At 45.7% G+C, this 22,556-nt stretch overlaps 2 protein-coding genes across 7 annotated transcripts in view; one reads left to right on the top strand and one right to left on the bottom strand.

Annotated features, from left to right (window-relative positions):
• LOC137524130 (zinc finger protein 271-like) overlaps positions 1-22,556 on the top strand; it is a 132,479-nt gene that overhangs the window by 49,119 nt on the left and 60,804 nt on the right. The gene's annotated exons all lie outside the window — the stretch shown is intronic.
• Positions 1-22,556, bottom strand: part of LOC137524128 (zinc finger protein 665-like) — a 121,773-nt gene that overhangs the window by 76,465 nt on the left and 22,752 nt on the right. For 4 of the 6 annotated variants that reach the window (XM_068243673.1, XM_068243676.1, XM_068243675.1 and 1 more), the window contains 3 exons: positions 19,358-19,738; positions 10,901-10,998; positions 10,665-10,791 (listed from right to left, as the gene is read on the bottom strand). In XM_068243673.1, coding sequence (XP_068099774.1) covers positions 10,665-10,791; positions 10,901-10,998; positions 19,358-19,738 — 606 coding nt within the window. The remainder of the gene's footprint in view (positions 1-10,664; positions 10,792-10,900; positions 10,999-19,357; positions 19,739-22,556) is intronic. The other 2 variants (XM_068243677.1, XM_068243678.1) reach the window with 2 other exon arrangements.

Here is a 22,556-nt window from a genome sequence, read left to right as displayed (position 1 = left end):
GCACCACAGATATACCACCCAACACAGCATATCAGTATAGATACATAAATGTAAGTGCAGAAGGGTTACAGCGCATGTAATGTACAGACTGGCTGCCCCAATACACAGCAAGGTGCCACATAGCACCACAGATATACCACCCAGCACAGCATATCAGTATAGATACATAAATGTAAGTGCTGAAGGGTTACAGCACATGTAATGTACAGACTGGCTGCCCCAATACACAGCAAGGTGCCACATAGCACCACAAATATACCACCCAGCACATCATATCAGTATGGATACATAAATGTAAGTGCTGAAGGGTTACAGCACATGTAATGTACAGACTGGCTGCCCCAATACACAGCAAGGTGCCACATAGCACCACAAATATACCACCCAGCACATCATATCAGTATGGATACATAAATGTAAGTGCTGAAGGGTTACAGCACATGTAATGTACAGACTGGGAGCCCCAATACACAGCAAGGTGCCACATAGCACCACAAATATACCACCCAACACATCATATCAGTATAGATACATAAATGTAAGTGCTGAAGGGTTACAGCACATGTAATGTACAGACTGGGAGCCCCAATACACAGCAAGGTGCCACATAGCACCACAGATATACCACCCAACACAGCATATCAGTATAGATACATAAATGTAAGTGCTGAAGGGTTACAGCACATGTAATGTACAGACTGGGAGCCCCAATACACAGCAAGGTGCCACATAGCACCACAGATATACCACCCAACACAGCATATCAGTATAGATACATAAATGTAAGTGCTGAAGGGTTACAGCACATGTAATGTACAGACTGGCTGCCCCAATACACAGCAAGGTGCCACATAGCACCACAAATATACCACCCAGCACATCATATCAGTATAGATACATAAATGTAAGTGCTGAAGGGTTACAGCACATGTAATGTACAGACTGGGAGCCCCAATACACAGCAAGGTGCCACATAGCACCACAGATATACCACCCAACACATCATACCAGTATAGATACATAAATGTAAGTGCTGAAGGGTTACAGCACATGTAATGTACAGACTGGGAGCCCCAATACACAGCAAGGTGCCACATAGCACCACAAATATACCACCCAGCACATCATACCAGTATAGATACATAAATGTAAGTGCTGAAGGGTTACAGCACATGTAATGTACAGACTGGGAGCCCCAATACACAGCAAGGTGCCACATAGCACCACAAATATACCACCCAGCACATCATATCAGTATGGATACATAAATGTAAGTGCTGAAGGGTTACAGCACATGTAATGTACAGACTGGCTGCCCCAATACACAGCAAGGTGCCACATAGCATCACAGATATACCACCCAGCACATCATATCAGTATAGATACATAAATGTAAGTGCTGAAGGGTTACAGCGCATGTAATGTACAGACTGGGTGCCCCAATACACAGCAAGGTGCCACATAGCACCACAGATATACCACCCAGCACAGCATATCAGTATAGATACATAAATGTAAGTGCTGAAGGGTTACAGCACGTGTAATGTACAGACTGGCTGCCCCAATACACAGCAAGGTGCCACATAGCACCACAGATATACCACCCAGCACAGCATATCAGTATAGATACATAAATGTAAGTGCAGAAGGGTTACAGCACATGTAATGTACAGACTGGCTGCCCCAATACACAGCAAGGTGCCACATAGCACCACAAATATACCACCCAGCACAGCATATCAGTATAGATACATAAATGTAAGTGCTGAAGGGTTACAGCACATGTAATGTACAGACTGGGAGCCCCAATGCACAGCAAGGTGCCACATAGCACCACAAATATACCACCCAGCACAGCATATCAGTATAGATACATAAATGTAAGTGCTGAAGGGTTACAGCACATGTAATGTACAGACTGGCTGCCCCAATACACAGCAAGGTGCCACATAGCACCACAAATATACCACCCAGCACATCATATCAGTATGGATACATAAATGTAAGTGCTGAAGGGTTACAGCACGTGTAATGTACAGACTGGGAGCCCCAATACACAGCAAGGTGCCACATAGCACCACAGATATACCACCCAACACAGCATATCAGTATAGATACATAAATGTAAGTGCAGAAGGGTTACAGCGCATGTAATGTACAGACTGGCTGCCCCAATACACAGCAAGGTGCCACATAGCACCACAGATATACCACCCAGCACAGCATATCAGTATAGATACATAAATGTAAGTGCTGAAGGGTTACAGCACATGTAATGTACAGACTGGCTGCCCCAATACACAGCAAGGTGCCACATAGCACCACAAATATACCACCCAGCACATCATATCAGTATGGATACATAAATGTAAGTGCAGAAGGGTTACAGCACATGTAATGTACAGACTGGGAGCCCCAATACACAGCAAGGTGCCACATAGCACCACAAATATACCACCCAGCACATCATATCAGTATAGATACATAAATGTAAGTGCTGAAGGGTTACAGCACGTGTAATGTACAGACTGGGAGCCCCAATACACAGCAAGGTGCCACATAGCACCACAGATATACCACCCAACACAGCATATCAGTATAGATACATAAATGTAAGTGCAGAAGGGTTACAGCGCATGTAATGTACAGACTGGCTGCCCCAATACACAGCAAGGTGCCACATAGCACCACAGATATACCACCCAGCACAGCATATCAGTATAGATACATAAATGTAAGTGCTGAAGGGTTACAGCACATGTAATGTACAGACTGGCTGCCCCAATACACAGCAAGGTGCCACATAGCACCACAAATATACCACCCAGCACATCATATCAGTATGGATACATAAATGTAAGTGCTGAAGGGTTACAGCACATGTAATGTACAGACTGGCTGCCCCAATACACAGCAAGGTGCCACATAGCACCACAAATATACCACCCAGCACATCATATCAGTATGGATACATAAATGTAAGTGCTGAAGGGTTACAGCACATGTAATGTACAGACTGGGAGCCCCAATACACAGCAAGGTGCCACATAGCACCACAAATATACCACCCAACACATCATATCAGTATAGATACATAAATGTAAGTGCTGAAGGGTTACAGCACATGTAATGTACAGACTGGGAGCCCCAATACACAGCAAGGTGCCACATAGCACCACAGATATACCACCCAACACAGCATATCAGTATAGATACATAAATGTAAGTGCTGAAGGGTTACAGCACATGTAATGTACAGACTGGGAGCCCCAATACACAGCAAGGTGCCACATAGCACCACAGATATACCACCCAACACAGCATATCAGTATAGATACATAAATGTAAGTGCTGAAGGGTTACAGCACATGTAATGTACAGACTGGCTGCCCCAATACACAGCAAGGTGCCACATAGCACCACAAATATACCACCCAGCACATCATATCAGTATAGATACATAAATGTAAGTGCTGAAGGGTTACAGCACATGTAATGTACAGACTGGGAGCCCCAATACACAGCAAGGTGCCACATAGCACCACAGATATACCACCCAACACATCATACCAGTATAGATACATAAATGTAAGTGCTGAAGGGTTACAGCACATGTAATGTACAGACTGGGAGCCCCAATACACAGCAAGGTGCCACATAGCACCACAAATATACCACCCAGCACATCATACCAGTATAGATACATAAATGTAAGTGCTGAAGGGTTACAGCACATGTAATGTACAGACTGGGAGCCCCAATACACAGCAAGGTGCCACATAGCACCACAAATATACCACCCAGCACATCATATCAGTATGGATACATAAATGTAAGTGCTGAAGGGTTACAGCACATGTAATGTACAGACTGGCTGCCCCAATACACAGCAAGGTGCCACATAGCATCACAGATATACCACCCAGCACATCATATCAGTATAGATACATAAATGTAAGTGCTGAAGGGTTACAGCGCATGTAATGTACAGACTGGGTGCCCCAATACACAGCAAGGTGCCACATAGCACCACAGATATACCACCCAGCACAGCATATCAGTATAGATACATAAATGTAAGTGCTGAAGGGTTACAGCACGTGTAATGTACAGACTGGCTGCCCCAATACACAGCAAGGTGCCACATAGCACCACAGATATACCACCCAGCACAGCATATCAGTATAGATACATAAATGTAAGTGCAGAAGGGTTACAGCACATGTAATGTACAGACTGGCTGCCCCAATACACAGCAAGGTGCCACATAGCACCACAAATATACCACCCAGCACAGCATATCAGTATAGATACATAAATGTAAGTGCTGAAGGGTTACAGCACATGTAATGTACAGACTGGGAGCCCCAATACACAGCAAGGTGCCACATAGCACCACAAATATACCACCCAGCACAGCATATCAGTATAGATACATAAATGTAAGTGCTGAAGGGTTACAGCACATGTAATGTACAGACTGGCTGCCCCAATACACAGCAAGGTGCCACATAGCACCACAAATATACCACCCAGCACATCATATCAGTATGGATACATAAATGTAAGTGCTGAAGGGTTACAGCACGTGTAATGTACAGACTGGGAGCCCCAATACACAGCAAGGTGCCACATAGCACCACAGATATACCACCCAACACAGCATATCAGTATAGATACATAAATGTAAGTGCAGAAGGGTTACAGCGCATGTAATGTACAGACTGGCTGCCCCAATACACAGCAAGGTGCCACATAGCACCACAGATATACCACCCAGCACAGCATATCAGTATAGATACATAAATGTAAGTGCTGAAGGGTTACAGCACATGTAATGTACAGACTGGCTGCCCCAATACACAGCAAGGTGCCACATAGCACCACAAATATACCACCCAGCACATCATATCAGTATGGATACATAAATGTAAGTGCAGAAGGGTTACAGCACATGTAATGTACAGACTGGGAGCCCCAATACACAGCAAGGTGCCACATAGCACCACAAATATACCACCCAGCACATCATATCAGTATAGATACATAAATGTAAGTGCTGAAGGGTTACAGCACGTGTAATGTACAGACTGGGAGCCCCAATACACAGCAAGGTGCCACATAGCACCACAGATATACCACCCAACACAGCATATCAGTATAGATACATAAATGTAAGTGCTGAAGGGTTACAGCACATGTAATGTACAGACTGGGAGCCCCAATACACAGCAAGGTGCCACATAGCACCACAGATATACCACCCAACACAGCATATCAGTATAGATACATAAATGTAAGTGCTGAAGGGTTACAGCACATGTAATGTACAGACTGGCTGCCCCAATACACAGCAAGGTGCCACATAGCACCACAAATATACCACCCAGCACATCATATCAGTATAGATACATAAATGTAAGTGCTGAAGGGTTACAGCACATGTAATGTACAGACTGGGAGCCCCAATACACAGCAAGGTGCCACATAGCACCACAGATATACCACCCAACACATCATACCAGTATAGATACATAAATGTAAGTGCTGAAGGGTTACAGCACATGTAATGTACAGACTGGGAGCCCCAATACACAGCAAGGTGCCACATAGCACCACAAATATACCACCCAGCACATCATACCAGTATAGATACATAAATGTAAGTGCTGAAGGGTTACAGCACATGTAATGTACAGACTGGCTGCCCCAATACACAGCAAGGTGCCACATAGCACCACAGATATACCACCCAGCACAGCATATCAGTATAGATACATAAATGTAAGTGCTGAAGGGTTACAGCACATGTAATGTACAGACTGGCTGCCCCAATACACAGCAAGGTGCCACATAGCACCACAAATATACCACCCAGCACATCATATCAGTATGGATACATAAATGTAAGTGCTGAAGGGTTACAGCACATGTAATGTACAGACTGGCTGCCCCAATACACAGCAAGGTGCCACATAGCACCACAAATATACCACCCAGCACATCATATCAGTATGGATACATAAATGTAAGTGCTGAAGGGTTACAGCACATGTAATGTACAGACTGGGAGCCCCAATACACAGCAAGGTGCCACATAGCACCACAAATATACCACCCAGCACATCATATCAGTATAGATACATAAATGTAAGTGCTGAAGGGTTACAGCACATGTAATGTACAGACTGGCTGCCCCAACACACAGCAAGGTGCCACATAGCACCACAAATATACCACCCAGCACATCATATCAGTATAGATACATAAATGTAAGTGCTGAAGGGTTACAGCACATGTAATGTACAGACTGGCTGCCCCAATACACAGCAAGGTGCCACATAGCACCACAAATATACCACCCAACACATCATATCAGTATAGATACATAAATGTAAGTGCTGAAGGGTTACAGCACATGTAATGTACAGACTGGGAGCCCCAATACACAGCAAGGTGCCACATAGCACCACAGATATACCACCCAACACAGCATATCAGTATAGATACATAAATGTAAGTGCTGAAGGGTTACAGCACATGTAATGTACAGACTGGGAGCCCCAATACACAGCAAGGTGCCACATAGCACCACAGATATACCACCCAACACAGCATATCAGTATAGATACATAAATGTAAGTGCTGAAGGGTTACAGCACATGTAATGTACAGACTGGCTGCCCCAATACACAGCAAGGTGCCACATAGCACCACAAATATACCACCCAGCACATCATATCAGTATAGATACATAAATGTAAGTGCTGAAGGGTTACAGCACATGTAATGTACAGACTGGGAGCCCCAATACACAGCAAGGTGCCACATAGCACCACAGATATACCACCCAACACATCATACCAGTATAGATACATAAATGTAAGTGCTGAAGGGTTACAGCACATGTAATGTACAGACTGGGAGCCCCAATACACAGCAAGGTGCCACATAGCACCACAAATATACCACCCAGCACATCATATCAGTATGGATACATAAATGTAAGTGCTGAAGGGTTACAGCACATGTAATGTACAGACTGGCTGCCCCAATACACAGCAAGGTGCCACATAGCACCACAGATATACCACCCAACACATCATACCAGTATAGATACATAAATGTAAGTGCTGAAGGGTTACAGCACATGTAATGTACAGACTGGGAGCCCCAATACACAGCATGGTGCCACATAGCACCACAAATATACCACCCAGCACATCATATCAGTATAGATACATAAATGTAAGTGCTGAAGGGTTACAGCACATGTAATGTACAGACTGGCTGCCCCAATACACAGCAAGGTGCCACATAGCACCACAAATATACCACCCAGCACAGCATATCAGTATAGATACATAAATGTAAGTGCTGAAGGGTTACAGCACATGTAATGTACAGACTGGCTGCCCCAATACACAGCAAGGTGCCACATAGCACCACAAATATACCACCCAGCACATCATATCAGTATAGATACATAAATGTAAGTGCTGAAGGGTTACAGCACATGTAATGTACAGACTGGGAGCCCCAATACACAGCAAGGTGCCACATAGCACCACAGATATACCACCCAGCACAGCATATCAGTATAGATACATAAATGTAAGTGCAGAAGGGTTACAGCACATGTAATGTACAGACTGGCTGCCCCAATACACAGCAAGGTGCCACATAGCACCACAAATATACCACCCAGCACATCATATCAGTATAGATACATAAATGTAAGTGCTGAAGGGTTACAGCACATGTAATGTACAGACTGGCTGCCCCAATACACAGCAAGGTGCCACATAGCACCACAGATATACCACCCAGCACATCATATCAGTATAGATACATAAATGTAAGTGCTGAAGGGTTACAGCACATGTAATGTACAGACTGGGAGCCCCAATACACAGCAAGGTGCCACATAGCACCACAGATATACCACCCAGCACAGCATATCAGTATAGATACATAAATGTAAGTGCTGAAGGGTTACAGCACATGTAATGTACAGACTGGCTGCCCCAATACACAGCAAGGTGCCACATAGCACCACAAATATACCACCCAGCACATCATATCAGTATAGATACATAAATGTAAGTGCTGAAGGGTTACAGCACATGTAATGTACAGACTGGCTGCCCCAATACACAGCAAGGTGCCACATAGCACCACAGATATACCACCCAACACAGCATATCAGTATAGATACATAAATGTAAGTGCTGAAGGGTTACAGCACATGTAATGTACAGACTGGCTGCCCCAATACACAGCAAGGTGCCACATAGCACCACAGATATACCACCCAACACAGCATATCAGTATGGATACATAAATGTAAGTGCTGAAGGGTTACAGCACATGTAATGTACAGACTGGCTACCCCAATACACAGCAAGGTGCCACATAGCACCACAGATATACCACCCAACACAGCATATCAGTATAGATACATAAATGTAAGTGCTGAAGGGTTACAGCACATGTAATGTACAGACTGGCTGCCCCAATACACAGCAAGGTGCCACATAGCACCACAGATATACCACCCAACACAGCATATCAGTATGGATACATAAATGTAAGTGCAGAAGGGTTACAGCACATGTAATGTACAGACTGGGTGCCCCAATACACAGCAAGGTGCCACATAGCACCACAAATATACCACCCAGCACAGCATATCAGTATACATACATAAATGTAAGTGCTGAAGGGTTACAGCACATGTAATGTACAGACTGGCTGCCCCAATACACAGCAAGGTGCCACATAGCACCACAGATATACCACCCAACACAGCATATCAGTATGGATACATAAATGTAAGTGCTGAAGGGTTACAGCACATGTAATGTACAGACTGGGAGCCCCAATACACAGCAAGGTGCCACATAGCACCACAAATATACCACCCAGCACATCATATCAGTATAGATACATAAATGTAAGTGCAGAAGGGTTACAGCACATGTAATGTACAGACTGTGTGCCCCAATACACAGCAAGGTGCCACATAGCACCACAAATATACCACCCAGCACATCATATCAGTATAGATACATAAATGTAAGTGCTGAAGGGTTACAGCACATGTAATGTACAGACTGGCTGCCCCAATACACAGCAAGGTGCCACATAGCACCACAAATATACCACCCAGCACAGCATATCAGTATACATACATAAATGTAAGTGCTGAAGGGTTACAGCACATGTAATGTACAGACTGGCTGCCCCAATACACAGCAAGGTGCCACATAGCACCACAAATATACCACCCAGCACATCATATCAGTATAGATACATAAATGTAAGTGCTGAAGGGTTAAAGCACTGTGTGCCAATATCTATCTAAAGGTGGCCATACATGGTACAATTTTTCAATTAGTTTGCAAACTAACAGGATATAAGCCAGACGAAGGCTGCAAGGCCGAAAGCTTGCTTAATTTATTCATTTTTAGTTAGCCAATAAATGGTATCATCCTGATTTAAAACTTCTTTCTTTCAATTAGATAATTTAGTTCGATTATTCTGTTAGATCGAATATAAAGATTTTTCCAGCATGTCCGATCATTTTTCCCGAAAAAACGGGATAATCGTTCGAATTTCTTGATCGAAAATAAAAAAATGTTCAACTTTCATTCAATTCGATCATTTAGATCGAATAAACGGGAAAATCGAACGTTTTTATTGTACCGTGTATGGCCACCATAATGGTTGCCACACACCATCAAATGTTTCCTTCAGACCTTAAATTCAATCAGTTTTTCTTAATTTAATTTATTGTATTGTTTGAAAAATCCAACAGATGCTTCACACACTATTCAGATTTTTCTAAAGAGAAGATTTTTGCGACAGCATCCGATAGATTAGAAGGCTGCAAAATGTTTAGGGAAAAGGATTGATTTTTTTCACAAAAACATTCGTGTTTTTTTTTCTATAGGCTAGTTACCATATTTTTTTTTTGATCATTTTAACCATCAGTGACCAGCCCACTCAATGCGGCCGATCCAGGCTGAATAGCACACACTATCCCACAATGGCTGCAATTCACCAAGCATTACCCCATTCAGCAATGCAGAAAACAGCTGATTTTACCGAACATTCAATCAAATGTCAATTCACTAAGTCTGTTGGCGCATGAGAAAGTAAAACTACCGACTTGTGCGATAAATACCTCAATAAATGTAAATTAACTAAGATGAGAGCATTCAGTAAAACAAAAGATGTTCGGTATTTTAAGAGCAGCCTGGAGCTCTCAGGAACTAACAAACAACCATTCAGTGAAACGTACAGGAAATAGAGCCAGCCAATAGGAGGAGCCACCCCGTCCTGTTACTCCCTCCATTGGTGCCGTTATACATCAGAAAGTAAACAATACATGAGATGCAGGAGCAGGACATATTCATAGAGGTTTCCCATGTAACCCTTCAGACATGAGAAATACTGATACACAGAATATACATGATATCTCAAATGTGGTATTTTACCAACCTATTATCTTTTACCAAACAGGTCTTAGTGAATTGAAGCCAATGTGAAGGCCGGAGAGATGGTGCACATGGTCTTGTCTGGGGCACCAAATAGGTGGGAAATGGCCCTGGGTGTAAGAACATTACTATATGTGGCAATGGGCAAGGCTGCTTGTTCACCTGGAAGTGGCATCCCTGAGTCACTGGTCCCCATCATGTCACTCTCCTCTGCAGACTGCTGCTCCTCCTTTACATGTGTCTCTTCATCATCTCCATCCTCCAGCTTCACAGCCGTCACTCCTTCACCCTAAACACAGAAAATAACAGGAAGTAACACTGTTACAATGCAAGCACTGATGAAGTGAGGTCATTCCATATGGAGTCAGTGTTGTGTTTACAGCCTCAGTTCCATCTACCTGATGAGGGTGGGGGATGGTGTGATCTTCCTGTGTACAATCCTGGGAATAAAGAGGACCTGTATATCTCTCTGGTGAGGTTCTGTTACTGGATCCACCTGTAGGGAACACACACAGGGGGTGGAAAAGGCAGAAATATAAGATTCCTCTATTACAGCATAAAAGTGATCTTTGCCATGTAGTCCCAGTGACTGCTGTACAGAAGCAGCTTTGTGTGTGGCTGGGGGAGCTCTGCAGTGTATTGTAGCTCACAGACAACTAACCCATGCTCTATAATAAGCTCCTTATTAGATGGGGATTAGCAGAGATGCCACAGTCATATGCAGGGAGAGGTATTCATCATACTCAACCATGTCAGATATGTGGGCGTGGCTGTGCAACCCTCCGTGTACGAGCGTGGCCACGCTGCATGTGTGAGAGTACAGCCACGCCTGCACAGTCCACGAGAGGCTTTGTGCTAGCGTGCAGTCGTGGCTGTACTCGTGCATGAGCAGTACAAACACACTCATACACAGAGGGGAGGGCAGCCACAGGAACACATGTGACAAACTCTTGTAGAATATGTTCAGAGGGACCCTGCGCAGCAATGGTGGCCTTGTGGAGCAATTAGGAAGCCTCTGCACTATCCAGAGCATTCCCTCTGCTTAGACACCTTTTAAAAGAAATTTACAGGTTGTCTTTAACCACTTGCCGACTGCCCACAGCCGATGGGCGGCGGCAAAGTGGACGCCGAAAGGACCGCAATACGCCGAACGGCGGCGGCTCCTTTCGGCTCGTAGGGGCAGCGATCGCGCCACTGGTGACGCGCGCTGCCCCTGGCAACAGGCTCCGCCCACCCGCAACGTCATCCCGCCGGCCGGTAGTAAGCGCCAGTGGGATGTTAACCCCTCGATCGCCACCATACAAGCGTATAATACGCTTTGTAATGTATACAAAGCGTATTATACAGGCTGCCTCCTGCCCTGGTGGTCCCAGTGATCGAGGGACCACCAGAGCAGGCTGCAGCCACCCTAAGTTGCACCCAAACACACTGATCTGCCCCCCCCCCCCTGCCCTCTGATCGCCCACAGCACACCTCAGACCCCTGTTTGCACCCAATCACCCATCAATCACTCCCTGTCATTATACTAGCGCTATTTTTTTTTATTAGGTCCCAACCTGCACCCTGGGGGCTCCTGATCACCCCCCCCCCCACACACACACACACTCCTCCCCAGACCCCCCCCCCCCCCCCCTGTGTTGTGTACTGTATACATCTATTCTCTCCACTAATCACTTGTCAATCACCTGTCAATCACCCATCAATCACCCCCTGTCACTAACACTGCCCCCTGGGGGCTCCTGATAACCCCCCCACACCCTCAGATCCTCCCCAGACCCCCCCCCCCAGTGTACTGTATACATCTATCCTCCCCTGTAATCACCTGTCAATCACCCGTCAATCACCCGTCAATCACCCCCTGTCACTGCCACCCATCAGATCAGATCAGACCCTAACCTGCCTCTTACAGGCATCTGATCACCCACCCACACCATCAGATCGCCCGCATACCCACCCTCAGATCACCTCCAAAGTGCATTGTTTACATCTGTTCTGCCATCTAATCACCCACTGATCACCCATCAATCACCCCCTGTCACTGCTACCCATCAGATCAGACCCCTATCTGCCCCTAGGGCACCCAATCACCCGCCCACACCCTCAGAACGCCCTCAAACCCCAGCCCTGATCGCCTTGCCAGTGCATTGCTTGCATCTATTCCCCCCTCTAATCACACCTTGAGACAACCATCAATCACCTCCTGTCACCCCCTAGCACACCTATCCATCAGATCAGGCCCTAATTTGCCCCGAGTGGGCTCCTGATCACTCGGCCAAACCCTCAAATCCTCCCTTCCGATCACCTCCCCAGTGCATTGATTGCATCTACTTTCCCCTCTAATCACCCCCTGAGACACCCATCAATCACCTCCTGTCACCCCCCTAGCACTCCTATCCATCAGATCAGGCCCAATACAACCTGTCATCTAAGAGGCCACCCTGCTTATGACCGGTTCCACAAAATTTGCCCCCTCATAGACCACCTGTCATCAAAATTTCCAGATGCTTATACCCCTGAACAGTCATTTTGAGGCATTTGGTTTCTAGACTACTCCACACGCTTTAGGGCCCCTAACATGCCAGGCAGTATAGGAACCCCACAAATGACCCCATTTTAGAAAGAAGACACCCCAAGGTATTCTGTTAGGAGTATGGTGAGTCCATAGAAGATTTTATTTTTTGTCAACAGTTAGCAGAAATTGATTTTTATTGTTTTTTTCACAAAGTGTCATTTTCCACTAACTTGTGACAAAAAAAAAAAAAAACCTTCTATGAACTCACCATACACCTAACGGAATACCTTGGGGTGTCTTCTTTCTAAAATGGGGTCACATGTGGGGTTCCTATACTGCCCTGGCATTTTAGGGGCCCTAAACCATGAGTAGTCTAGAAACCAAATGCCTCAAAATGACCTGTGAATAGTACGCTGGGCCCCTTAGCGCACCTAGACTGCAAAAAAGTGTCACATGTGGTATCGCCGTACTCAGGAGAAGTAGTATAATGGGCCTGATTCACAAAGCGGTGCTAACAGTTAGCACCCTGGTGAAAAGCCCTTTATCATGCCTAAACTCAGTTTAGGCATGGTAAGTTTAGGTGTGATAAGTTTAGGTGTGATAAGTTTAGGCATGAAAAGTTTAGGTGTGATAAGCTTAGGCATGATAAGTTTAAGCACCAACTACGTTAGCACCGCAGTGCAGAGCTGATCAAAAGTTTTGCGCTAGCAAAGTCTGGTGCACTTCGCATAGAGTTAAATGGCGCTGCTTTGCGTGCGGGACTTTGCACGCTATCTACACTTATCTAAACTTATCACACGTAAACTTATCACACGTAAACTTATCACACGTAAACTTATCACGCCTAAACTGGCTTTTCACCAGCGTGGTGCAATGGTTATCACGCCTAAAGTCTCTAACTGGGTTAGCACCGCTTTGTGAATCGAGCCCAATGTGTTTTGGGGTGTATTTTTACACATACCCATACTGAGTGGAAGAAATATCTCTGTAAATAGACAATTGTATGTAAAAAAAAAAAAAAAATTGTCATTATGGGCTGGTGCACACCGAGCGGCTGTTTCAGCGTTTCTGCAGCCGCTTGCGGCTGCGGATACGCTTGGTCAATGTATCTCAATGGGGTGGGTCACACCAGAGCGGAAGGCGTTTTGCAGAAACGCATACTCCCGGGGTGAGGCAGTTTTTGGATTGTGGATGCGTTTCTGCCTCAATGTTAAGTATAGGAAAAACACAAACCGCTCTGAAAAACGGCAGTTCAGAGCGGTTTTGCAGGCGTTTTTGTTACAGAAGCTGTTCAGTAACAGCTTTACTGTAACAATATCTGAAATCTACTACACCAAAAACGCTTCACAAAACCGCAAAATGCTAGCTGAAACGCTACAGAAAAATAAGAAAAAGCGTTTCAAAACCTGCTAGCATTTTGCGGATCTGCTAGCGGGTTTTGGTGTGCACCAGGCCTTACAGAGATATTTCTCCCACCCAGCATGGGTATATGTAAAAATACACCACAAAACACATTATACTACTTCTCCTGAGTACGCCAATACCACATGTGTGGCACTTTTTTGCACCCTAACTGCGCTAAGGGGCCCAAAGTCCAATGAGTACCTTTAGGATTTCACAGGTCATTTTGAGACATTTGGTTTCAAGACTACTCCTCACGGTTTAGGGCCCCTAAAATGCCAGGGCAGTATAGGAACCCCACAAGTGACCCCATTTTAGAAAGAAGACACCCCAAGGTATTCCGGTAGGGGTATGGTGAGTTCATAGAAGATTTTATTTTTTGTCACAAGTTAGCGGAAATTGATTTTTATTGGTTTTTCTTTTTTACAAAGTGTCAATTTCCGCTAACTTGTGACAAAAAAAAAATCTTCTATGAACTCACCATGAAGCGAAAAACGACTGAATGCGAACTGGTTAAGGATTTGTAGCATGTCAAAAGCCAACTCACATTGGCCGGGAATAGAACCCAGGCCTACCGCTCTGTAGGCTGCTATCCTAACCATTATACCACCAACACTACATGCTGAAACTTCTTGGAGCAGACTTACTTCCTCCCTCCAAAAGACACACTTACATCCTAATAAAATCATTCAACAGCAACTGCATGCACAGTCTTTGTGGCACAATTGGTTAGTGTGTTTGGCTGTTAACTGCAAGGTTGGTGGTTCAAGCCCACCCAGGCATAGCCTTGCATATTGTGTTCAACAGTTGTCCGAAGAGAACCCCAGATAGCCAGGTAGATTCATCTCTCTCTAGCAGGGATGAACACAGCTTTCCGTGGAACTGTATTTTCCGCAATTTTAGGCGGAAATTGGTCATTCCGTTGGTCGCAACGGAAGAGAGAAGAGAGAGAGAATTCTATTTCTTTACTATATGAAATGCACTTAAATCAAAGCATGGTCAGTACCATACATCTGTTATGTAAGTAGAGCAAGTATTTATCTACCTATATATGTGGGCTCTTTTTTTCTAAGATAGTATGGCTGACAGCTCCACTTAAAGACGAGCAGGGGAAGGAGATCAATACAGACAGGCAGCATGTGGATCAAGCACCTTCCGCACCATCCCTCAAGCCCGCCTCTCCTCCAATCTTGCATGCAGGATGGAATGCAGTGGCGTCATGGTCAAGTGAGCGCTCACGAGTGCTAGCCCCGCCTGCTGACGCATTTCACCCCCCACGGGGCTTTCTCAGTTTTTATATTGCCCTTGGATACAGGACAAACAAACAACAACAACAAAAAAACCAAGGACACTGGGAGCCCAATCGGGTGCAGTATGCTCTGAATCAGAGGAAAGACGTAGATGTAGATAGAATGATCAGGCAAGTACTTTGGCTAGCATACAGGGAAGTACCGCCCCCACTCAGCCTCTAATCCTTCAAGTAGTAGCTGGTCGCAGCTCCAAAAAAAGAGAACCTTATCTGTGCAACATAAAATTTAAGAACCCCTCAATGGGGCAAGATCAATGATAAAGAAACCACAGGAGGCACCCAAAACATGCCTGCAGAAAAAATAACTACAGTGAGGCTAGGAAGAGAAGTATAAACATACCGTCCCAATGATTCTCTGAGATGGATTTCTAGGTTTTTATTCATAAGAATATTACACAAGAAAGACAATGCATTTCACGGCCTGAAAGCCACTTGCTCAGGTTAAGATAAGTGCTTAAAGTGGACCTGAACTCAGAATGTCCTCTCTGCTCTAAAAGACACTCAACAGCATAACCATTAAACAAAAAAATTCTTACAGCTGAAACAAATCCTAAAATGAATCTGCACTGTTTCTACTTCCTGATTCATGGAAGCGGCCATAGTGTTAACATCCTGTGCTTTCAAATTATCTGCCACCTTTGCCATGGCAGTCATGTGACACGGGGAGAGATCAAGTTACAACTAGTGATTAGACACAAATGAGGGGGAATTAAACAGTCCAAACCAGGCATGGGCAAACTTGGCCCTCCAGCTGTTGAGGAATGTTATAAAATGGGATTAAAAAAATATTAGTTTAAAAAACAAAGTCCTCAGGAGACAGTAAAATGTGGATGTGGATTTTAATTAAACTTTATTGATCTTCGTAGATATTCAATATTCAATAAGGTACAGTTCTTTGGTACATCAAAAATCAGTTACAAAAGATATAAAAACAGAATGAGTAAATTGCTGTATAATCTGTATATGGAATCTATTGTTCGTAGTAGTCTTCTATTTGAGCATATGTATATTTATATATGTGCCTGTCATGTAAAGAGAGTGAGTGAATGTGTGTGTGTGCGTGCGTGCGTGCGTGCGTGCGTGCGTGCGTGCGTGTGTGTATGATGAGTTCCAGTCCAGACCTTCCTGCTTGTTCTTATACATGTTAGTTCCCATTATTCCTACTGTTCTGCCTTCAGATTGGACCTGCAATAATGCTGCTACATATGATGCAAAGCCTCCTTTGCTAACTCAGACTAACGTAGAATTACATCACATTACCCAGCAGCAAGCACCTGCTGCCTAAAGTCAGATACAATTTCAGCCACCCGAAGCCTGGCTTGACAGAGATCTATTTTGTAATGACTTCTGTGACCTTAAATTCCACAAGGAAAGGACCACATGCTCAACGGACTCCTGAATGTTCACTTTAAATCCTAGCATTATACACTGTATATCCATTAACCAATATTGTATAAGTATCACTATATTAAACAATAGTTTTGATATCTCATGACACCGTATACCAATAACTTAACTCTACAAATGGCAGGGCCCTAGCCATGTGCAGAAATCAAGTCATCAAATATTGTATATCATTTGATTAAAATCTCAAAACATTGAACATATAACAAGGAACTACAAGTCCAACAATGCATTGCAGGAGTCTGACAGCCACAGTCATGACTCATAAAGGCAAATGCATTGTGGGATTTGTAGTTCCTTAACAGCTGGAGGGCCAAGTTTGCCCATGCCTGGCCTAAGCTCTCTAAATATATACAGGGTGCATTTCTCTACGTTTTCCTGCTTTCCTGTGCAAGAGTTCGGGTCCACTTTAAATAGCAATATCAGGAAGATCTGAGCACCTATCAGTATTGCCCTTGCATGTCTTTATACAAACAAAATTGGTTCGCCCCTCAGTTGTCTTTTTTCCAAGCTAAAGCCTAGTATACACATCCAATATTGATTAGCCAATCAATATTGGATGACCAATTTTATCACTTCCATGTTGTATGATAGTGGTAAAATCGGCCAGTGCTTCGCCAATCAAAATTGGATGTGTGTATGCACCTTTAATTAGCCCAGTTTGTCCAACCATTCTTTGTAAAGCCTGGTACACACTTTCAATTATGATTGGCCAATCACTGACCAATTTTACCACCTGCCTGTAGTATGAGGGTCAACAGGTACAAATAGTATGAGCAGATTGTGTAGGTACGCTGCCTGACTGCAATTTTCCTCCACATTCCCGAGGGGCCTAAGGACGCTCTTCTGTGTGACTTCTCTGATGTGTAATAAGATTAGCTTTCTGACTGAAACATTTCCCACACTCTACACATGAATAAGGACGCTCTCCTGTGTGACTTCTCTGATGTCTAAGAAGATCACATTTCTGACTGAAACATTTCCCACACTCTGGACATAAATGAGGACGCTCTCCTGTGTGACTTCTCTGATGTCTAAGAAGATCACATTTCTGTCTGAAACATTTCCCACACTCTGGACATAAATGAGGACGCTCTCCTGTGTGAGTTCTCTGATGTGCAAGAAGATGAGCTTTCTGCCTGAAACTTTTCCCACACTCTGGACATGAATAACTACATTCTCCCGTGTGACTTCTCTGATGTTTAATAAGATCACATTTCTGTCTGAAACATTTCCCACACTCTGGGCATGAATTAGGACGCTTTTCTGTGTGACTTCTCTGATGTGTAATAAGATGAGCTTTCCGACTGAAACATTTCCCACACTGTGGACATGAATAAAGACGCTCTTTTGTGTGACTTTTCTGATGTCTGAGAAGATGAGATTTATCACTGAACGATTTCCCACACTCTGGACATGAATAAGGACTCTCTCCTGTGTGACTTCGCTGATGTCTAAGAAGATGAGCTTTCCGACTGAAACATTTCCCACACTCTGGACATGAATGAGGGCGCTCTCCTGTGTGAATTCTCTGATGTGTAAGAAGATCATATTTCTGAATAAAACATTTCCCACACTCTGGACATAAATGAGGACGCTCTCCTGTGTGAGTTTTCTGATGTTTACGAAGATTAGATTTATCACTGAAACATTTCCCACACTCTGGGCATGAATAAGTACACTCCCTCTCTCCTGTGTGAGTTCTCTGATGTGAAATAAGATCATCTTTCCGACTAAAACATTTCCCACACTCTGGACAGAAATATGGCCACTCGTCTGTGTGCCTTATCTGATGTTCAAGAAGATGAGCTTTCTGACTGAAAGATTTCCAACACTCTGAACATGAATAAGGACGCTCTGCTGTGTGATTTCTCTGATGTTTAAGAAGATGAGCTTTCTGACTGAAAGATCTCCCACACTCTGAACATGAATAAGGGCGCTCTCCTGTGTGAGTTCTCTGATGTATCTTAAGAGTAGATTTATCAATGAAACATTTCCCACACTCTGGGCATGAATGAGGACGCTCTCCTGTGTGACTTCTAAGATGTGCAAGAAGATTCGCTTGCTGACTGAAGCTTTTCCCACATTGTGGGCATGAATAAGGACGCTCTCCTGTGTGAGTTCTCTGATGTGTCTTAAGAGTAGATTTATAACTGAAACAGTTCCCACACTCTGGGCATGAATAAGGACGCTCTCCTGTGTGACTTCTCTGATGTACAAGAAAATTACCTTTTCGACTGAAACATTTCCCACACTCAGAACATGGAAATTGCTGCTCCCCGGTATGTACTCTCACATGTGCAGCAAGATGTGATGTGTCTTTACAACATTTCCCACATTCTGAGCACTGATAAGTCTTCCCACCTCCCTCTCTATCAGTAAAAGAGTTACTGGAACATTCCCCAGAATAAGACGGATCTTCTGATCTATCAGCACTGTGACACTTTGGATGGGTATTTGAGGTAACAGGATGGGATCTATCAGAAGGTTTCTCAGGATTGGAGAGATCTGGTGATTTGTCCTCATGGTGACGTCTGCTGGGTATATTTTCAGCAGTGGAGTTTCCTGCTGGTAAATGTAGTGCGGCACCATTATCTTCTGCACCATAATCTGTTGGAGAAATAATAACAGTCAGAGAACAGTCATTGTCCTGTCAGCAGTCATGTGTGTTGCCGTAGCAGTGACAGATAATGACAAGAGAATATACAGGGTGGTGCAGGAAAGACCCCCGTGCTCCTCTTACTCTATCCCCCCGCTGTGTGGGGTCTCCGGCATTATGAAGCCTGTGTCGCCTCCATTTGCTGCAGTATGAGAGAGTTACCTATACGGCAGCACATGCAGGTGACACAGGCTTCAGGTAAGCCGGAGAGGACACACAGCAGGGATAGAGTAAGAGTCACACGGGGACCGGCTGGCCGGGGGCTGCCTGTATACTCGCACTCCTGCCAGGCAGCTGGGCCGGTCTCTCATGCACTCCCTGTATATACTCACACTCCTGCCAGGCAGCTGGGCCAGTCTCTCATGCGCCCCCTGTATATACTCACACTCCTGCCAGGCAGCCGGGCTAGTCTCTCATACACCCCACTGTATATACTCACACTCCTGCCAGGCAGCCGGGCCAGTCTCTCATGCGTCCCCCTGTATATACTCACACTTCTGCCAGGCAGCCGGGCCAGTCTCTCGTGCACCTCCCTGTATATACTCACGCTTGTGCCTGTCAGCCAGGTTGGTCTCTCATGCGCCCCCTGTATATACTCACACTCCTGCCAGGCAGCCAGGCCGGTCTCTCATGCGCCCCCTGTATATACTCACACTCCTGCCAGGCAGCCGGGCCAGTCTCTCATGCACCCCCCTGTATATACTCACACTCCTGCCAGGCAGCCAGGCCGGTCTCTCATGCGCCCCCCTGTATATACTCACACTCCTGCCAGGCAGCCAGGCCGGTCTCTCATGTGCCCCCTGTATATACTCACACTCCTGCCAGGCAGCTGGGCCAGTCTCTCATACATCCCCCCATATATACTCACGCTTGTGCCAGGCAGCCAGACCGGTCTCTCATGCACCCCCCCCCCCCCCCCTGTATATGCTCACGCTTGTGCCAGGCAGCCAGGTTTTTCTCTCATGCGCCCCCCTGTATATTCTCACACTCCTGCCAGGCAGCCAGGCCAGTCTCTCATGCACCCCCCCCCCCCTGTATATACTCACGCTCCTGCCAGTCAGCCGGGCCGGTCTCTCATGCATCCCCCTATATATACTCACGCTTGTGCCAGGCAGCCAGGCTGGTCTCTCATGCGCCCCCCTGTATATACTCACTCCTGCCAGGCAGCCAGGTTGGTCTCTAATGCACCCCCTGTATATACTCACGCTCCTGCCAGGCAGCTAGGTTGGTCTCTCATGCGCCCCCTGTATATACTCACACTCCTGCCAGGCAGCCAGGCCGGTCTCTCATGCACCCCCTGTATATACTCACGCTCCTGCCAGGCAGCCAGGTTGGTCTCTCATGCGCCCCCTGTATATACTCACACTCCTGCCAGGCAGCCAGGCCGGTCTCTCATGCACCCCCTGTATATACTCACGCTCCTGCCAGGCAGCCAGGCCGGTCTCTAATGCACCCCCTGTATATACTCACGCTCCTGCCAGGCAGCCAGGTTGGTCTCTCATGCGCCCCCTGTATATACTCACACTCCTGCCAGGCAGCCGGGCTGGTCTCTCATGCACCCCCTTGTATATACTCACACTCCTGCCAGGCAGCCGGGCCGGTCTCTCATACACCCCCTGTATATACTCACGCTCCTGCCAGGCAGCCGGGCCAGTCTCTCATGCACCCCCCTGTATATACTCACGCTCCTGCCAGGCAGCCGGGCCGGTCTCTCATGCACCCCCCTGTATATACTCACACTCCTGCCAGGCAGCCTGGCCGGTCTCTCATGTGCCCCCCTGTATATACTCACACTCCTGCCAGGCAGCCAGGCCGGTCTCTCATGCACCCCCCTGTATATACTCACACTCCTGCCAGGCAGCCGGGCCGGTCTCTCATGCACCCCTCTGTATATACTCACACTCCTGCCAGGCAGCCAGGCCAGTCTCTCATGCACCCCCTGTATATACTCACACTCCTGCCAGGCAGCCGGGCCAGTCTCTCATGCGCCTCCTGTATATACTCACACCCCTGCCAGGCACCCGGGCCAGTCTCTCATGCACCCACCTGTATATACTCACACTCCTGCCAGGCAGCCGGGCCAGTCTCTCATGTGCCCCCCTGTATATACTCACGCTCCTGCCAGGCAGCCGGGCCGGTCTCTCATGCATCCCCTGTATATACTCACACTCCTGCCAGGCAGCCGGGCCAGTCTCTCATGTGCCCCCCTGTATATACTCACGCTCCTGCCAGGCCAATCTCTCATGCGTACCCCCCCCCCCCTGTATATACTCACGCTTGTGCCAGGCAGCCAGACCGGTCTCTCATGCGCCCCCCTGTATATAAACACCACTAGAGATAATGTGCAATGACTCACTATTATCCACAAGTATCAAAATAGAGCAAGAAAGAATTAAATTTCACCCATAGCTCAGATAAAGGCAATATTAATAAGGCCTTAATAAAGACCAGGTCAGACTCAAACACAATAAATAAAATGATAAAAACAATTATAAACCGCAGTGACCCACCCATCAGATCAAATGTCATAGAAACAGTTACATGTCAATCAATCCAGTCCAACAATAGAGCAGAGGCCTCCCGCCTTACAGCACATGTAATGTACAGACTGGGTGCCCCAATACACAGCAAGGTGCCACATAGCACCACAGATATACCACCCAGCACAGCATATCAGTATAGATACATAAATGTAAGTGCTGAAGGGTTACAGCACATGTAATGTACAGACTGGCTGCCCCAATACACAGCAAGGTGCCACATAGCACC

Source organism: Hyperolius riggenbachi, chromosome 7 (assembly GCF_040937935.1).
Source record: "Hyperolius riggenbachi isolate aHypRig1 chromosome 7, aHypRig1.pri, whole genome shotgun sequence".
NCBI classification, from domain to species: domain Eukaryota; kingdom Metazoa; phylum Chordata; class Amphibia; order Anura; family Hyperoliidae; genus Hyperolius; species Hyperolius riggenbachi.
This window is presented reverse-complemented; position numbering and strand designations above follow the sequence as displayed.